Source organism: Littorina saxatilis, linkage group LG12, assembly GCF_037325665.1.
Source record: "Littorina saxatilis isolate snail1 linkage group LG12, US_GU_Lsax_2.0, whole genome shotgun sequence".
Lineage (NCBI taxonomy): Eukaryota > Metazoa > Mollusca > Gastropoda > Littorinimorpha > Littorinidae > Littorina > Littorina saxatilis.
The window spans coordinates 13,223,207-13,243,043 of record NC_090256.1 but is presented as its reverse complement, the minus strand read 5'-3'; the positions used below and the strand labels follow the sequence as shown (position 1 = coordinate 13,243,043).

Here is a 19,837-nt window from a genome sequence, read left to right as displayed (position 1 = left end):
GCCTCTTCTGACTGTCGCATCCTCACCATTCCACACACCAAAACCAAAACATACGGACAACGCACTTTTACTTTCTGCGCACCCACACAATGGAATTCTCTCCCCTTTCACATCCGCCACTCTCAGTCACCCCAAGCATTCAAACGAGCACTTAAAACGCACCTCTTCAATAAATACAACCCCTGATTATGTTTTTCTCAGTCCATCAGTAGGCTACATGTAGTGTATTTGTTGTTTTAGTGATAATGTGATAATGTATATAAACATCTAGGGCTGTTTTCAGCATTGTTGATAACATGTTCTGTTTGATTAAGGATATTCAGCTGGTATTTCCTTGTTTTCACTACCTATTTACACCCCCGGTATAGGGGTGTGTATAGGATTCGGTCGATGTGTTTGTGTGTTTGTGTGCGCATATAGATCTCAAGAATGAACGGACCGATCGTCACCAAACTTGGTGAACAGGTTCTATACATTCCTGAGACGGTCCTTACAAAAATTGGGACCAGTCAAACACACGGTTAGGGAGTTATTGGTGGATTAAGATTCTACAAGGACTTCTAGAGGGACATATTAATAGTCAAAGGGAAAGAACCTTCTCAGTTGGTGTCAGTGAGAATGGTTATTTCCCTTTGACCAACGGGGGTGTTTTTCCTACCTCGGAGGAATTTCTTGTTTATTCATGTTTTTATTACTTGGTTAGTGGAAGAATCTTTTGTAATGTATGTTTGATGGTGTATGCTTTTAATTAAGCGTTGCTGACTATGAATGTAGATGTAAATGCTTGTATAACTGTGTTTTAATTTTAAATGTGTCAAGCGCAAAGAGCATAATTGTAAAGTTATGATGTTGCTCTATATAAATGCTCATTTATTATTATTATTATTATTATTAGTCATATTTCAGTGTAGTCTACTATAACAGAACCCCCCGCGGGTTAGGGGGAAGAATTTACCCGATGCTCCCCAGCATGTCCTTTTACCCTTGTTAAGTGTTTCTTGTATAGAATATAGTCAATGTTTGTAAAGATTCTAGTCAAGCAGTATGTAAGAAACGTTAAGTCCTTTGTACTGGAAACTTGCATTCTCCCAGTAAGGTCATATAATTATTGTACTACATTACAAGCCCCTGGAGCAATTTTTTTATTAGTGCTTTTGTGAACAAGAAACAATTAACAAGTGGCTTTATCCCACACCCCCTCCCCCCCTTTCCCCGTCGCGATATAACCTTGAACGGTTGAAAACGACGTTAAACACCAAATAAATAAAGAAAGAAAGTACTATAACAGAGTCGACTTTCAAATGCTGGTCTAGCTGGTACGTTATCGGAATAACATTTGTGTTTTCTGTTTGCTGCTGGGAATTTTATACTAACTCATCATTTGGTAATGTGGTTAATAAGCTACATGCCACTAACACGGCATTATGAGAAGAATCTTTGCAAGTCAAAACGAGAAGAGACCATTGTGGAAGAGACACAGCCGCTTCTATTTTTAGATCAGTGGGATTCACTGTGGCACAGGCACCTGCGATCTGTCAGAAAAAAACAACACTTCTGCTTTGAGCCGCAGGAAATTTATGGTCATTTTTTGGTAAAGTGGAGAATATAAGCTACATGTCATTAATTAATTCTGAGGATGAGAGTACAGTCTCGCTTTGGCAAAGGGCGTAAGAATACGCTCTGTGGAAAAGTTAGCGCACTCCAAGAGTGCGCTAACAGATTTAAGCGCATCGCCATTAAACAATCAGCTGGTTCACATCAGTCATGTGACACCAGTACTTACTGACAATTGTTGTTATAATCGTTTACAGGCAGGCAGGGTGTGCCGAAGAAAATTGTCCATTTTTATGTAATATTTTAATGGACAATAAAGTGCTGTTATTGTTATTGTTATTGTTATTGTGTTTAGAATAGTGAGATTTTAGCAACAATCTTGTGTGATACAAGATTGTGTGTGTGTGTGTGTGTCTTCGTTTGTGTGTTTGTTTGTTTGTTTGTTTGTTTAATGTACATAGATTATTTTTGTAATACTGCGTATATGTAGCCTGGGAAGATACAACAAGACACACAAGAGTCAAACCCTGCATGAGATTGCACATTTAAAAAATAAGAACTCTCGTTGCTTGTTTAGCGGTTCAACACGAGTTTAGACAGAAACAAGCAACACCTAATAGCTCCATTAAATATTTCCTCGAAAATAAAATTCGTTTGTCATATAATATTATTTTTCTTTCTCATTTAATTCTTGATATTACTGCTGGTCTGTCCTCTAGTGTAAGCCCGAAACAGGTCACCGGGAAGAGGGGATTTATTAGTTATTTAAAAACTCTCGACCACTTCAAACCCCACTCATTTTTTCCGTAAGTCTTCAATAACTATTCCAAATGGCAAAGAAGGCGGGGAGGGGTGTATCTAGTCGTGTTGGGAGGAGGTGGTTATGAGAGAGTGAAGAAGCGCGGACACGTGGCCAGTTGTTGCTTCACCTGCCTGAGCGAGAAGACAGGGCTGTGACTGCCCCGTGTCATCACTGACAATCACCTTGTCCAATAAATAACAAGCCGCCGAGCGACGGCTCTTCGCACTACTCCGCAAGGCCATAGCAGCCGTGACGGTGTTGGTTGGAGCAATGGTTAAAACACACTCCTTCCTGTCAACAGTTGGGGGCCCGGTAGCTCAGTTGGTAGAGCACTGAACTTGTGATCGGAAGGTCGCAGGTTCGAATTCGGGCGGGTCAACTTTATGTGAAGACCCAGAGACAGAAGCCATGTCCCACCCCCGTGTCACCACAATGGCACGTAAAAGACCTCGGTCATTCTGCAATAAGTGCAGATGGCTGATACCACCTTAAACACGGATCATTCATCAAAAGCCGTGCGGGCGTAAAACTCGAATTATCATATAACCCATTCCATGTCCTTAAGAGGCGAAATATTTAGCCTGTAGGACAGCAAGCATTCTCTCTTTCCTTTTTTTTGTCAACAGTTCTGCTCACTGTCTCCCATCTCTCCTAGCTTTTGAAAATAAGACTGTCCTCCCACATGGGCACATACCAATTTTTTTTTTGGGGGGGTGTGCACGTTAAAGATCCCACGATTGACAAAAGGGTCTTTCCTGGCAAAATTGTATTGGCATAGATAAAAAAAATGTCCACCAAATACCCGTTTGACTTGGAATAATAGGCCGTGAAAGGTGAATGTTCGCCTGATAGGCTTGAAGTTTGCTGGTCGATGTGAATGCGTTAATATATTGTGTGTAAAAAATGTCTGTTTGTCTGTCTGTCTGTAAAAAAACTCCATTTCAAACGGCAGAAATTAATATGTAAAGCGCGGAGAGCACAGTTGTGGTTCGCGCTATATAAGCTCCCCATAATAATAATAACACATACCAAGACTCAACATCCCGACTGCTACCCGTACAGAGTGAGAGCCTTTTCAGGAATTAATTTTCACAGGTCGTAACTCGTGTCCGTTAAGGAATTAATTCATTAAGAAAAAAATCCCCAACTGAGAACATTTTTTTTTCTTCTTCCTCATTGACCCCCCCCCCCCCCCTTCACACCTCCTCCGAAAAAATTAAGCCAAATCATCAAGCATAATTATGCGATGTTGCAGGGAAAAAAATCACACTTCCGCAAAAGCCCCGTCTAACCAAATATATGCGGAATCCAAATACACTCGAACCTGTTTCAAACGATCATCCAAAGGACCAACCAAAAATGGACGTTATAGACACGTGGTCGCCAATATGAAAAGGTGAATTATTCTGAATATCTGAATGTCAGACAAACAGAAAATGTTCAGAAAAAAAGAAGCAAAATTGTCTGGAATCATTGGTTGTGTTGGTCGTTGTGGGCAGGTGGTCAGTTTTGAGAGGTGGTCGCAAGGGCAGGTTCCGCTGTAATCAGAAACAGCCGTGTGAGAAGGCGGGGACGGAGATCAAAAAGAAGGAGGGGGTCTCATTAGTGGCTGTGTGGGACATGAGGGTGGGCACGGTAGCGCGTGAAGAGTCCGTCATCCTCTGGTCGCGCGCCGCCCTCATTGAGCCAATCACCGCCACAGCCATCACGCAGCTCCACCCTAAGATAGGAGGATGCGTCCCAACAACACAACAATACGTCTGAAAGATCACCCAAAGAAAACATTCAGCCACTTGTCAGCCGATGGAAAGTTATTCTTTACTGTTAGTGCCTGAAGCTCTGATCTGTCACTGCCGTCCTTTTCACTGCCTTTCTTCCTTCGCTTATACTCTCATCTTTTTCCTTTTCAGAACTTGGAACAATCGTCTTCTTGGCCACTCTCGTTATCTGTCCTGTCCCCCATTGTCTCAGACTTGTGTAGGAAGAACAGCCTAACCGTGACAAGTCACTGGCAAGGCTTTCTTTCTCCTTCTCGTGTTGTGTCCCTGTTGTCTCAACGGGTGAAGGAAGAACAGCCTTACTCTGACAAGTCACTGGCGAGGGTTTCCTCTCCGCACGCCGCCCAGAGGCTATTTGGTTAACAAGATAAGGTCTTAGTTTATGTCGTGCGGAGACTTCAGCCTCTGCCCCTCAGACGAAATCCCTTTTTAATGTGATGAAAGGATACTTCCGTGGCAATAATCAGCGCGTTGATTACAATGACAATGCTGGTCAGAGTGACTGGGTCGCGTGGCTGTGGCAAGATGGAGTGGCCAGCTGTAGACAGGAGCTATGACAAGAGATCTTCTAACAAGACGATGGAATAGCTGTGTGTCTTTGACAATGAACCAGATACGTGTCCTCAAGAAACTTAACTTTTACTTGGGGGACGGGGTATTCCAGCGCACACGAGCCAAAGCAAGTAACCAACCACATGAAACTTTATCTTATACAACACACGACACAACACAAAAAGATAAAACAAAGGCAAAAGGTAAAGTACACATACACGAGAGAAAAAAACAAGCTCTGGAAAAAGACAAGTGTGCTCACACAGCCAAAAAAAGCTCACAAGAAAGTAAAGTAAAGATTGTCAGCAGCTGTTTTATTCAACAGGTACAATGAAACATTAACATAATACGCGAAATTAAAGTCCGCAAACTGTAGAACCGAAACAAAAGCTATGTACAACACCCATTCCCACATTTTGAATATTCGACTGGAAAACACCAATGTTAAAAGCCATAATCGGCGGCCACATTTCAGCCAGTTATTTACAACTATTTTCTACAATAAAATATGTCACAAATAAAGAAGACGCGTCTATCTTCTAAGAAGAGTAAGTGTCAGTTTTCAATATTTCAAACAAAAAGCTATAATCTTCTATCACAAAAATAAATGTTGAAAATACAGATGAGAAATGTGAACAATACTTTTCATCATAAATAAACGCAGATAAATAATTCAGTTTGCTTTTACAACAAAAACCCCAAAAGATCTATGTTTACAAATATCCTGCGACAGCTCAAATACACTGAGGTGTTCGTGCTTTAGGAACATTGAATATCAAATGTATACATATACATACAGCATATATATATAATCCGTATCATGACTAGTTAACACTCGGACCAGATGACACGGTGATCACTGGGCACTATTTTATTTTTTTTTAAATATTATTTTTCTATATATATACATATACATTAATAGTATGTCTATGCGGCATGCAGGTTTCAGCATACTTGGAAAATACAATATACAAGCAAACACATGAAAGCCACCCTTCCCTAAAGGAATAAAACACGTTTCTTTTCATAATTGAATGTGAACTATTTCAGCCAATAGAAAATGTACTGCATACTTTTAAGCTCAGGGTCTTCATTGCAAGTTGACAAACTGTGAACTTACAGCAGTACTTAGTGACTGACTCGCTTAACTCGTGAACTTATTATGAGGAGACAGGGCTCGTCAAATGAACCCGCTGATTTTAACAAAAACCTATTGATTTCATGATAAATAAAGTTAAAAAAAAACTACATTATTCTTTCCTCATACTAACCTAATTACTGCATTGCATCACATTCGTATAATTTAGCTCCCACATACAACGTCATTCTTCCATACACCGTGCATACTAAAACCTTTTATCCCGAAATATCCACCAAACGCCCAAGCAATGACGACATACATGCATGTAACAATGGGAATGCGGATTATCAACAGAAGATAAAAATGGAAGCCTCTTTAAGGAATGTACCCTCATCAGTTACATAACATTGCACACGAAGTCCCACATCTGTTGGACAGACTGACCACTGTCCCAGTTAACCATCCATAACCAGCTCCCACCAGATATCCATTCATAAGCAGACCCCTCCAAATATCCGTTAAAAATCAGCCCCCCCCAAAAAAAAAACCCAAAAAACACCAACAACATCCGTTTGTGCACTGCAAACGTCTTGATATATAACACGCGCTGCACCAAAGCTTCACATGGACACATATTTCACGGCACTGTATGAGGTGGTCCTCGCAACTGCAAATATCAATTGATTCCACTCAGTGTGTATAACCTATTGAGTCATAAAAAGCAAAAAGGTATTATTCATACTAATGCTTAACAGAGCATCTTTGGTGAACGATGGCAGAGTGGTACACGTTCAGGTTATAGACAAACTGCGTTGAATGAATTCTACACGGTTTGAGTGACACATTTGTTATAAAGTTCCAGTGGTCAAACAATTCAGCTTAGAAAAGTGTGACTTAAATCCAAGGCTGTCTGGGAAAACTGAAGACGCAGCATAAACAAAGTTAGGTCTTCTTAACACACAGAGAGGAAAGGAGAAGATAGAGTCGGTTGAATCTATTGTATATAAAAAAAATTAAAAAAATTAAAAAACCACTAAAAACTACCGTCGGCAGTGTTTTGGTTTTCGTGGCGAATGTTTGAAGACCAGATCAAAGTCATCAAGTCAGTTTCTTGCTGTCCATGTCAAGTTGAAGTGAGACGCCAGTATATATAAATGTCCGCCAGACTTGATAATTTGCTTGTAAAGAGCAAACTTAGCCGTTCAGCTGATCAGACTGCCCTCAAAGGTCAACCATGGATATGGTCACCAGGTCCGAGTTTTTAGTTGCAGCCTTTTTTTAAAAGTTTTTTTAACTGTTGAACAAATCACCATGTTCCAAATCACTTTCGCGTGGTCCGCTGCGCTTTCACATAGATCTATGTGCGGAGGAAGCTCGATTCTCCATCATAATTTCGATGTCAGTTCTAGCACACGGCCTGAACAACGGTTGCTGTTTTTCACGTAAAGTCGTTTCCTCTCTTTTAAACAAGAGTATACCTGGAAGTTCTGTGGTGCAAAGATAGATCATCAAGGAATTCTAGAGCGCTTTGCTCGGTCGGGTGCCTCGGAAACACTCCTATTTTTGTTTGTCTTTTCCCTCTTCCCAATTCGTAGAGAAGAAGTTTGGAAGTCTCGGGCGCCATCAGAAGTCTAAGGTTGAGTCGAGAAGCCCAGAACAGTCAGCCTCGGTCTGAATTTTGTGTTTGCGAGGGTCCTCTGGAGTCCAGATCTTGGCAACCATTGTGTTGTTGGGGCCCAAACCTCGCCGTTTCTCGTCCGTCCACGAGAGAGAATGACCAGCCAAGGGAGGATACCCGTATACGTCTTCCTCGGACATTCCTGTAACCAGACCATACAGAAATAAAACATTAATACACAGGCCTGAAAGTGGCGAGTGTTTTACTTGCAATGGCGAGTAAAAATCTGTAAATGGCGAGTAATCTACTCGCCAAAGGCGAGTAAAGTTGCTGAAACAAATGATTGGTTTGGCGAGTAAAATTTGCTCTCTGGCGAGTAAATTATGAGAAGTACTAGCCAAAGGCGAGTGCCACATTTTGTGGACTTTTAGCGCTGATACAGAAATTGAAAGAAAAACATTTATGAACGTTGTATCGATACTTGTGGAGAAGTCTTCTCAGAAAAGTACCTGCGCAACGACAAATATTGAATGTGGTGTTTTCTTTCTACTCTCTCTAAAAATGAAAACAATCGATGGTGAATATTGAAGCCGTTCAACGAAGTAGTGCATAAAGAACAGTGTGGCGGTTCTCAATAGCTCTATTTCTTGCTCTATGTATTTAGCTTGGATGTCGACGGGCACAATGGCTTGGTGGTAAGACACCGGTGTGACGTTTTCATCTTTCGCCGTGTTGATATTTCGCTTCTCGGCCTCGTTGATCTAGTATAAACTCTACACTGAACAAAAAAAACACCCTTCGATAGTACTGATGAGCGACCTTGTGTACCTTACATTCATGGGGCCAAATTTGTCCAACCAATTTGTTTTATTTAACTTAGAAATTTGATTCATCCTAAAATGTTTCCTTCTTACTCAAGGGACGTAACCACTCAGTACACGTTTTCGAAGAATTCGATTTTGGGGTTGAAATCTATTAAATTTTACCACCAATTTTCTTCACATGCAAGAAACTGACTTGCTTTTCGTCCATAAATAATTTCACTTCTTAATTTTTACCAGGAAACAACATTTCAGTCTTGAGTATATGTCGAGGGGGAAATATGTACACAGGCGAAAGATGAAATCGTGACACCGGCCTCCAAGCGGAAGATCGTGGGTTCGAATCCCGGCCGCGCCTGGTGGGTTAAGGTGGAGATTTTTCCGATCTCCCAGGTCAACTTATGTGCAGACCTGCTAGTGCCTTATCCCCCTTCGTGTGTACACGCAAGCACAAGACCAAGTGCGCACGGAAAAGATCCTGTAATCCATGTCAGAGTTCGGTGGGTTATAGAAACACGAAAATACCCAGCATGCTTCCTCCGAAAGCGGCGTATGGCTGCCTAAATGGCGGGGTAAAAACGGTCATACACGAAAAAATCCACGCGCGCAAAAACACGAGTGTATGTGGGAGTTTCAGCCCACGAACGCAGAAGAAGAAGAAGAAGAAGAAGAAGAAGAAGAAGAAGAAGAAGAAGAAGAAGAAGAAGAAGAAGAAGAAGAAGAAGAAGAAGAAGAAGAAGAAGAAGAAGAAGAAGAAGAAGCTTGGATGTACATCTCACAAACCAGAAAAGTGTTGCGTTTTGGCCAGCTATGTTTTTTTTTCTTTTCTTTTCTTTTGTTTCATTGTGTTTTTCCTTAGATATGATTTGGTAATCCTACACGAAGGAAACAACGCCCGCTTTTTAAAGAATATAAACACGTTCCGACCAGTAAACACATTCTAAGCATATAAGTAATGTCCACACATACACACTCACACATTAAAACCTACTAATTAGGCATCTTACACAAATCATAAGAAAACGCGAATCGTTAACGGTTAATCGTTTGTGGGGCTACACGGAAACACATCAATTCTGAGACATGCTCGTATAGTCCGGAACAAATTCATTACAATCCAGCGCTTTGAAGCAAAGATTTAATCAATCGTACAACTCCAGAGGAAAAGAAAGCAATCTTGAATCATCCGCCAATAATCAAAACTGTCGTGCCTTGCGGCTAGAGCTTTGCCGCCAGTAAAGAAATGCAAAAACAAACTGCTGCAGCTCCTACGAATGCGAGTTGTGCTCGTTGTATGGATATTCTTTCAAATTCTTCTCAATTTTTCTCGACAAGATGAAAAAAAAAGTCATTTCTGTTTAGCTGGGTTTTTTTTCGTTGCCACCACCAATAGAATGTTGCTTGAATTTATTTTATTCTGCAAATATGTCGAAATGTCAAGGGAAGTGTCCGCAATTTCCATCAGTTTAACACAATCCTATGCGTCGTCTTCTCCCTACCGTTTTCGGCGATTTGAAAGAAGTTTAGGTATTTTGCCAACTACAGACGCCATACGACACCGCTGAACAGTAGCAGAGTGAATGTTGATGTTAGAAGTCTCGACCACTGGGAGAAATGTGCACAACACACAATGGTGTTTCTTTCTTTTAACATCTTTTTTTTCTCTCACGTTCAGGGGTTTATGATTTGTGTGTTTTGATGTTCTTAATTCCTATAATTCATCAACTACTTGTATTACCATCTAACCAACCTTTGTGATAGCCTGGAAACAAAATGATAAGAGAAAGTCTAAGCGATGAATCTGACTCCTTACAAAACTACAAAGGTAGAATAAGCTGAAATAATACTTGCAGTTTTAGGCAATACCTCCCCCCCTCCCTCCTCCAAAAAAAAGAAAGAAAAAAAGTTGATCTCCACTACAAAGCATGAGTTCAGGGAAACGTGCAGACAGTGCAGAACAACGTTTCGATTTATGACCAAGCAGATTTCCCCAGGACTGCAAATTGCCAGGATCGAGTTCTGAGAACCAAAGCAGCTGTCAGGAATCTCTGGCGACACAGCAAACGATGACTCCATCCCTGTTGTCCTGTATGGCCCTCCCCCCCCCCCCCTCTTCTTCCACCCTTCTACCCGGCCCCTCCCACCCCCGTCGTCAAGTATGCCCCTCCCCCCTCACCTCTCCTCTCCCCTGCCCTTCCCACCCCCTTCGTTCGGTAAGGCTCTCTCCCACCCCCCCCCCCCCATCCCCTTCACCCATACCCTTTTGTCTTTAGCACCGAGGCGATCGAAGGGACGGAGTTACGGGGCGAGTTCAATCGAAGCAGGACCCTTGTTTAACCGCTCACTTGATCGAACACCTCGGGCTTGGAGAGCTGCTTTCCGGGCTTTTGTTTCAGCCCACATCGCCTTGGTTTCCTGGTGCGGTGTTTAGCCTGGATTGTCTGATTTCAGTTACATGTACCAGAGGGCATATTTCCTGTAAAGCGTCTCTTCGTTGCAAAACGAGTGGCTGGCGTATTGTTCCGTGCACTAAAAAAAACACAACTAAGGACACTGTGAGTCGCTCGAGTGTGGATTATTCCTCCTTACGCTTACATGGGCACACTTTAGAGGCTAAGGATCAAGTTACCTTCTAAGCGAAAGAAAGAAAAAATATAAATTTGACCGTAAAATAAAGCATGTAATGCGCTTTTCCTCTTTTTTTCGTTTTTATAACGTGTGGTTTTTTTTAAAGCTAGCTCTCGCCACCCAAACTCATCTGAACAACGCCAGCCAACCAGCCAGCCAGGGTGTGCGCATGCACACAATCACTGCTCGGACATCATCATTCATTCATTGTCTAGTTTTACGAGCCATTACCTTCATCCCCACCAACAACACGCTGTTCACTCTTGGCGTGCGTCCAGCACTGGTCAAGTACCCAACACAGCTTAGCAACCTTCTGCGGTCAAGTGTTTGACCAGTGACAATCCCCTCACCTTTGTTGCATCCTCTAGCCTTCCCCCTCCATCCCTACCCGTCCTCTTACTCCCACCACATCCTCTCCGGGGCGGGGACGTAGCTCAGTTGGTAGCGCGCTGGCTTTGTAGCCAGTTGGTCGCTATCAGCGTGGGTTCGACCCCCACGTTCGGCGAGAGATTTATTTTTCGGAGTCAACTTTGTGCAGACTCTTTTCGGTGTCCGAACACCCCCGTGTGCACACATGCGCACGAAAAAGATCCCACAGCGAAAGTCTCACAGCGAAAGTCTCAGGGGTTGGAAAACACGAAGACACGCATGCATCATCTCTCGTCTCTGATTATCATGATCGTATTTCGATACTTTGACGAGACAAACCCAATGCTGGTGTGTCGAAGAAGACAGCCACAGCGGGCTTGTTCGAATCAAAGTATCACACCATATCTTCAGCGAATTACCAATACCTGTCCCAATATAGACCAGTTGGTTTAAGAGGACGTTAAACCCTAATAGTCAGTCACATCCTCTCCGCCCCCACCCCGTCCCCATCCCGCCCATGCTTTTTCCATTCTCCCTGATATGCGTTCTCCCCCCATCCCACTCGAGCCGATGACCTTTGTACGGTACGGTGCATTCTGGTTGGACAACGAACGTTTTACCATAGAATGCAAGCTACCCATGTTAGTTGAACGTTTGTTTTGTTTTTGTGTATTAGACCATATTAGACCAGAAAAACTGCAGTAAAAAATAAAAAAAACGACAACAACAACAAACGGTTCGAGAAAAAAACAGTCACACTAAAACTGAATAAATCTTCGTACATTCCCGAAACGTTTAAAAACAAACTGTACATTTAACAGTACCGAGACAGGCGGACCAACTTGCTCAAGAGAAAGCCATATTTGAACAGAAATAAAATGTCCAACGGAAAATACACGTGTGTGACACATTTAGGTTAAACAGTAATTTTTAAAAATTCAGAACAAATGTGTTATCTCTTAAAATACTCCCAAAACAGAAGCAAGCTTAGCTCACCTTTTCGAAATTAAAAAAAAGACCCCAAAAAAAACATAACCTGGGAAAAATTCAGAACAAAATAATGTTTTTTTCTTAAAATACCCAAAAAACAGAAGCAAGCTTAGCTCACCTTTTCGAAATAAAAAGAAGACGAAAAAAACAGAACAAGTTTTGAATTACAATCTAAATTTTTCATTAAATTTGGTTTTTATTTTTTTCATAAAATACTCTTTGTATTCTTTGTACATATAATACGCATTTATTCCTTCAATGAATAGTTTCGAAGAGCAGGCGCATTTTATCAAATCCATTTATCCTTGTAAAATAAAGTTACTCTCACTCTGCTCCTCTCTCTCTCTCTCAGTCTCAGTCTCTCTCCCTCTCTCCCTTCCAATTTCTCTCTCTCTCAGTTGTCTCCTCCCTCTCCCCCCTCCCCCCTCACTCCCCCGGTGTCAGTTACCGCTGACTTCTGTCCACAATGACGTCCACCTATGGAAACCCCATTCTCTGTGTTTGCCATCTCCATGAAGGGAACACGGCGCCGTTTCTGAAGTCAGCGCTAATTAGCAGGGGCGAGTCAGGAGGTTGTAACGGCCACAATGGCGGGAGGAAACTGGACACTAGACTCGCTTCAATGGCACGTTTGATTCCCTGTTCGCCGGAAATGTTGACGACTCAACTTGAAATCCACGCAAAACTATGTTCACACCCACAAAACGATGAAATCCTGGCAAAACTCTATCATCACCCACAAAACGATGAAATCCTGGCAAAACTATATCATCACCCACAAAACGATGAAATCCTGGCAAAACTATATCATCGCCCACAAAACGATGAAATCCTGGCAAAAATATATCATCACCCACAAAACGATGAAATCCTGGCAAAACTCTATCATCACCCACAAAACGATGAAATCCTGGCAAAACTATATCATCACCCACAAAACGATGAAATCCTGGCAAAAATATATCATCACCCACAAAACGAAGAAATCCTGGCAAAACTCTTATCATCACCCACAAAACGATGAAATCCACGCAAAACTATGTTCCCACCAACAAAACGATGAAATCCTGGCAAAACTATATCATCACCCACGAAACGATGAAATTCACGCATAACTATTATCATCACCCACAAAACGATGAAATCCACACAAAACTATATCATCACCCACAAAACGATGAAATCCTGGCAAAACTATATCATCAACCACAAAACGATGAAACTCCACGCATAACTATATCATCACCCACAAAACGATAAAATCCACGCATAACTATATCATCACCCACGAAACGATGAAATCCACACAAAATCTCCATCCACGTCCGTAAAACGATGAAATTCGGATTTACCGTACTCCGTGGTAGTGACATGCATGCTGTGGCCAGTTAATACGCAACAAGAACACACACACACACAAATTTCTCAAACACACATTTATAGATGTCAAGATCTCACCCCCCCTCCTCTTTTAAAATACGTTAGAATGCCATAAATGTTGTATGCCCGTCTACTCACCCTTACTGAGTATCCTTCCAGACCAACTGATGCGTTTTGTCCGAAAGATGTATTCCCTGATGGGACATTTCTTCACGCATTACAACATGGAAACGCATAGCTTGAACTTCGCCTTGCGCAGTAAAAATGGATTTTGTTTTTAAACATATACAAAAACCAACTTGCTTATGAGCATACTCTTGAAAGCTGAACTCAACTACAACGTGTATGTTCTAAATTAGTTGACCGTCTAGCCAAACGGGAATAATTTTTTTTCATTTTGAATGTCAAATACTAAAAAAAAACCTAAAATGCAAAACACTTTTTTGGTTGTAAAATTTCAGGAAAAATTCAAATAAAATTCACACCTTCTAAACAGCGTGTGCAGAGTAATAAAACGACACACTTTGACACGTGAAGATAAATCCCATCAAATTCCAGTGACTCGTTCATTAAAAAAAAAGAAAAAAAAAAAGTAGAATCAGATATCAGACGGTGAAGGTGGCGGGTCATAAACAATACAGAGTTGATTTGATGCAGCATCCCACCCCCCCCCCCCCTTCTCTTTCAACCCTCACCCCTCCCTCTACGGAAACGTGAGACGACTACATGTGTGCAGATAGGAAACGAACAAGCCGTAGGATGAGCCGAAAGGTACAGCACAAAAAGCCAATGTCTATATCACCCTGTACTTTTACTGGGGGAAATCACTCAGGATTTAATGAAATGCAGTTGATGGCGACCTTGATTTGACCGAGGCTGCAGCCAGTGAATCAAAATTAGGCCAACCATTAGAGAAAGTCCAGTGTATCCTCGGGTCGTTTTCTACTCTGATAAAAACTCCCACATAGATATACACACTGTCCCAACAGCCTATCTCACCACTGACCACAGTCCAAGCACAGATCCTCATTCACTTCACACTAACCCCCTCCCACAATAAAGCACAACAGCAGCAGCGTCAGCACCGCCCCTCCAATCATCACGGGGAAAATGAAGGGTGTTCCCGAGAGATGCATCTGCCTGTCGCTAATCTAACGCAAAGCAAAGACATATTAGAGCGCGTGCTAACGGCCGGAGAATAGCCATGGTCCACCCGGACAGAGAATAGCCTTGGAGGTGAAGTGCTCTTCACGGCGCAAATCACACGCCCCGGGGTGACTGTCCAGCTCTCGCTACAGAAAGATAAGCATCTGTGGAGTGTGACCACAATGGGTTTCGAGGTGCACACTCTGCACGGAATGACAGTGGTGTAGAAACATGGCACGTGCTGCTCGTTTTCTAGTGTACATCCCAGTGTGCTTGATGACCATGTACTACGCATAGTTAAGAGTTCAGCAAATTATTTTCATATGAATTGAGAAGTTCATGGGTGTGGTGACAAGAGATATTCTAATCTAATCTGGTGATAACAACCTAATGGAAATATCATATTGTGTGCACTTTTGAATTCATATTCATTGTATTTCTGTTATCCTTTTATCCCAGACAGAAAAGAACGTACATGAAACAGAAAATAATAAAAACAATTTAAAAAGTAAAACAGGAGTAGTAAATTATTTCAAGTAATCTCTTAACGTAGTCCATTTCAATTAACCACACGCTTACCAAAACCAATCGCTATTTGCTCTTATCACCAATGAATCAAAATAGGCAATAAAACAAACTCGTAACATTTAAAGATAATGTTTTTAACTGTACAGCACATAGCTTCAACAAACGAACTAGCAAAGGAAACAAAGATCAAAACATTAACAAACAAAAATTTAAAAAAAAATTTAATAAAAAAAACCACCACAAATTCCAATAAATAAAGAAACATATGTCCACTTCATTATATTGGTATAAATGCACTTTAAAAAAAAGTAAAACGGGCTAAAACAAACAAGCAAACACACACACACACACACACACACAAATCTAAAACAATATCTAGAAAATATATTTATTTTAACAACGAAAATTGTCACTTACTTCAGAAAGATGTCTTTATAATGATTTGTCAGAATGTATACCAAATGAGTGTGGTCAATTATGTATCTATACATCCGTAGATGCCTTACATTTGTTTCATGGATTTTAATACTATAGACTTTTTTGAGTGTTGAAGGATGACAAAAAATATATTGTGAGTGGACGGATGCATGTTATTCATTAAAAGCCCCACAATGATGTGCTTGGCAAAAACTTCTTTTTTTTTTAAACGAAAATAATCTCAAACAAATAAACATCTCAAACAAACAAAAACGCACATCCAACAAACTACAAATCAATGAAACGGACACACAAAAATCAAACAAGGAAACAAAATCTCAAACAATACAAACAAACCACCACGGTCCCGAACAGCCAAATAGTTTGAAAGGTGTGGAAACTAACAACCAACCAAGAAACCACGAAACAAACTAAACATGTCCCGTTTTTGCGACGGTACCGCCTTGCAAGAGATCGAAAAACATTACCAGATAAGTTTTTTGTTCTTCTCATATGAATTGTTCGTTTGTCTGTCCACTACAAAGGCCATTGGATCGACGTACTTGTGAATGCTTTGTTTTGTCAAGAATTAAACGTTTCATTAATTAACCATTCTTGTTTTGTTTTTTCATTCTCAAAATCGACGTCGTCATGGAATGTTGGCGTAACTCGTTCTAGACGCTTTTCATAAAACGGGCAAAACTGATTAATTTTATTCTGAAACAGTGTTTATACTGATTTGTGCTTGGTATGTATAGAAAGATAAAAACAAAATTAAAGTTTAATCATGTATTGTCAATCGTTTTTGAGAGAATACTTCCCATGGAGAATGATTTACTTAGTCTAAAGCATAAAAACATCAACATCGCCAAGAATCGAGTTACGCCAAAACTCCACGACAACGTCGAAATGTCACTTGTCCTTACCTCTGTGGCAGTGGATGATGACCTTCTTGGGCTGTTCCGGCACGTGGTTGTGGACGTTCTCCTTGGCCTGGGCGTCGTTCTGGACCATCTCGGCCAGGAAACCGATGTAGCCGATGGCCAGCCTGAGCGTGTCGACCTTGGATAGGCGCTTCTCGTAGGGCAGGGTGGGGATGTGGGTCCTCAGGCCCTCGAAGGCGTCGTTGATGCACTGCATCCGCCTCCTCTCTCTCATGTTGGCAGCCTGCTTATATGGAAAAAGAGAAATAAATGTGTGGGTGGTGAGGTAGTTATAGCCTTTCTTGCGGGATCTTCAGAGTGTATTAGATTCGTTTAGCGTAAGTTACCACGGGGGTCATGAAAATAGAGAAGTAAACGTATTGGTGGGGAGGTTGTTATTGCCTTTCTTGCGGGTACGAAAGAAACATCTTCTGAGTGAAAAAACAAGACTGGTAGGTTATGAGAACGTTAACTGTATGACAAAACAAAGCGTTACATTTACTGTACTTCCACCCACTGCTCTTTTAGATAGGCGGACAGACAGACAAACACTTATGACACAGATAATGCATGCGTTTGCAGTCTTTCTGGTTTTTTGGGGGGATTTCTTCTGAGTCAAATATATAAATTTTTGATTTAAGTATAAGAAATTAATAATGAGGAATTCAGCGTAAGTTATCCTTGTAATCTTATAAGTCCAGTAGATTTATCATTATGAGTACTTTAGCGTCAGTTATCACAGCTATAAGGGTTCTCCTTGTTTTCATTTCCAAAGAAATCGTGTGAACGTTCTTATACCTCAATACCTTTGATTTGGAGCGCAAATGAAGCAAACTTTTGTCAAAGCCCGCAGGATAGTTTTCAGATGGCAACGAAAACATGTATACATGAACATAAATCTGGGTCCCAAATTGATACAAAAGATAAACAGATATTAGTGAAACTAATAGGCAAACAAACGTTTCTCGGAGTATTCACAGACTTGCATACAAGCAAAACCTATTCCTACAAACGAAGTATAGCAGAAACATACACATTCCACGAAAAGAAGCATACAAAAGCCAAATAACATAAACGTTGGCTCGAGTTCGTGTCATAATTGTTTTTCTATTTATAGCTGTATCATAATTTAATAAAATAACATCTTTTTTAAACTACAAGAAGACTTTACGGTCACGACTGTGGAATCCACCTTTTGAAAATCCCACTTTTAAGACTCCCTCCCTTTTAAGACCCTGTGTTCTAAGACTTTTTGTTCATAGCCTCTGTAAATGTACCCACTTTTGAATTAAGACTCCATCTTTTTTAAGACCCTACTTTCTTAGACTTTTTGTTCACAACCTCTTCAAATGTACCCGCTTTTGAATTAAGACTCCCTCTAATTTTACAACCAGGTTTTCTCAGATTTGTTGAGGTCTTAAATAGCAGGTTCCGACTGTCGTGGTAAAGCGGTCATCACCTACCTGTCGTTGCACAACCACCTGCCCTTGACCTTTCCTCTTCTTCCTCTTGCTTTTGCCGGACACGTCTCTGTGGTCAGCCCCTTCCCCATCGTACGGGAGGGGGGAGGGGAACGACGACGACGACGAGCAGGAAGACGACGACGCGGAAGACGTGGAGAGGGGAGAAAATCCACCGAAATTAAAACCCGAAAACAGCGGATGATGATGATGGGAATGGTGATGGTGAACGTATCCGTTGTCGTTCATCATGGTGGTAAGTGTTTCTTGCATCGTCTGGTGGGTTTCTTTTTCTCTTTCTATAAAGTATACATCGATTTTAATTTGTGCTTTCTGGATCGTTGCTCTTTAGTCCATATTTACTCATCTGTCCACAGCAAATGGCCCTGATGCACTAGCTTCCATCGTGCAGGATGCCACATTTGTTATGAAAATGTTCTCATAATATATCTATTTTACGGACTGGTCCAATATGCCACGTACGCAGAACCCCGAAGCAATAGCAACCACACCAACAACAATACCGCACAGAACACGAAACCACAAAAAACACTTGTTGTCCAAGACAATCCACTAACAATTAATGACTCGCCGCTGATCAGTGTTGATTCGGAAGTGATTATACCGTGGTTGTTGGCGCGACTCAAAGACCGGAAACCCCTTCGCAACGCTTCCTTCCGATACAAGACGAAGGATTTCCGTCAGTAGAGGCCCAGCTATCGAACGGTGCATTTTATTGCGGGCACCCGTCGATACAGCCACAGCACGTGCGGCGACTGGCTCAGCAACCAATGAGAGATGTGGCCGGGGAGGGCGGGAACTTGTGCGTGCGGAGCGAGAAGCGATCGAAATGCTGTGGGAGGGGCCTTGGAAAACGCTCTCTCTCTCTCTCTCTCTCTCTCTCTCTCTCTGTCTCTGTCTCTCTCTCTCTCTCTCTCTCTCTCTCTCTCTCTCTCTCTCTCAGCGGTTTCTGTTTGTTTTGTATTTGTGTAATTTCAGTTGTTTATTTCATTTTCTCTCCACTTTTTCAACCCCCCGTCCCTTGGTTTGTATATTATGGGTAGGTGGCTTTCGTGCAATAAACCATTCTGCGTTCCTACTGTCTCGCTCTCTGTCTATTCTTTGGGTTTGGTCTGCTTTGATTTTGAACACCCTCTGTTTCTATCTCTTGTACGCTTTCCTGTAATGTTTCGCAGTATTAGAGAAGAAGAGTAACGCAACAGAAATTTAGATTTTTCCCCCTCACTTTTTGACTCTTCGTCGGACCTTACTTGACTCTGCAGATGTGCAGTTTACATCAATGCTAACAGATGCTGTTAGATTCTGTCAAATCATGTGTCGTTTTCTGGTGTGTTTGTTTGCTTGTTTTCCCCCTTTTAAACATACGTTTGCAATCCCATTAATAGTTACACGACGAGATGTCCTTTTTTGGTGGTCTTTTCATTTGTGGGAGTGTGTGAGATGGGTTGGATTGTCATGCCACTAAGCTACCCTTTTCTGGTGTTCTTAACTTCCTGGACCTGGGTTTCCTTAAAAAAAATCGTTTTGGTTTTTATTTTTCACTTATGTGTGTGTGTGTGTGTGTGTGTGTGTGTGTGTGTGTGTGTGTGTGTGTGTGTGTGTGTGTGTGTGTGATTTCTTTGTTTTTTGTTCTGTTGCAGGTGTTGAAGACATTTGTGTTTGCCTACCGACAGTTTCTGTCACCAAAGGAACACACGAACATATAACATTCTAATGGCCTGCGGTAAAATATTTTTAAAGTTTATATCAGACTTACAAGCGGCAAAAGA

The 19,837-nt window shown here is 41.5% G+C and overlaps 1 protein-coding gene across 2 annotated transcripts; it reads right to left on the bottom strand.

The window, feature by feature from the left end:
- Positions 1-4,983: 4,983 nt before the first annotated feature.
- On the bottom strand, positions 4,984-18,782 carry LOC138981288 (pancreas transcription factor 1 subunit alpha-like). Of its 2 annotated transcripts, none has more exons than XM_070354148.1 (3): positions 18,051-18,782; positions 16,591-16,834; positions 4,984-7,587 (listed from the first exon to the last, which is right to left on the bottom strand). In XM_070354148.1, the coding sequence occupies exons 1-3, from the start codon at positions 18,318-18,320 to the stop codon at positions 7,391-7,393; spliced, it is 711 nt and encodes a 236-aa protein (XP_070210249.1). In that variant the 5' UTR covers positions 18,321-18,782; the 3' UTR covers positions 4,984-7,390. The 2 variants fall into 2 exon arrangements, with proteins under 2 accessions (XP_070210249.1, XP_070210250.1); XM_070354149.1 differs by having other exon boundaries at positions 16,591-16,831.
- Between the last annotated feature and the right edge of the window lie 1,055 nt (positions 18,783-19,837).

What these genes read in the sequence shown, in the direction of transcription:
- LOC138981288 (XM_070354148.1), bottom strand. Translation starts at nt 18,320, where the DNA reads ATGCAAGAAACACTTACCACCATGATGAACGACAACGGATACGTTCAC. An exon ending in AGGTGGTTGTGCAACGACAG is followed by an intron (nt 16,835 to 18,050) that starts GTAGGTGATGAC and finishes TTTCCATATAAG; the next exon opens with CAGGCTGCCAACATGAGAGA. An exon ending in CATCATCCACTGCCACAGAG is followed by an intron (nt 7,588 to 16,590) that starts GTAAGGACAAGT and finishes GTCTGGTTACAG; the next exon opens with GAATGTCCGAGGAAGACGTA.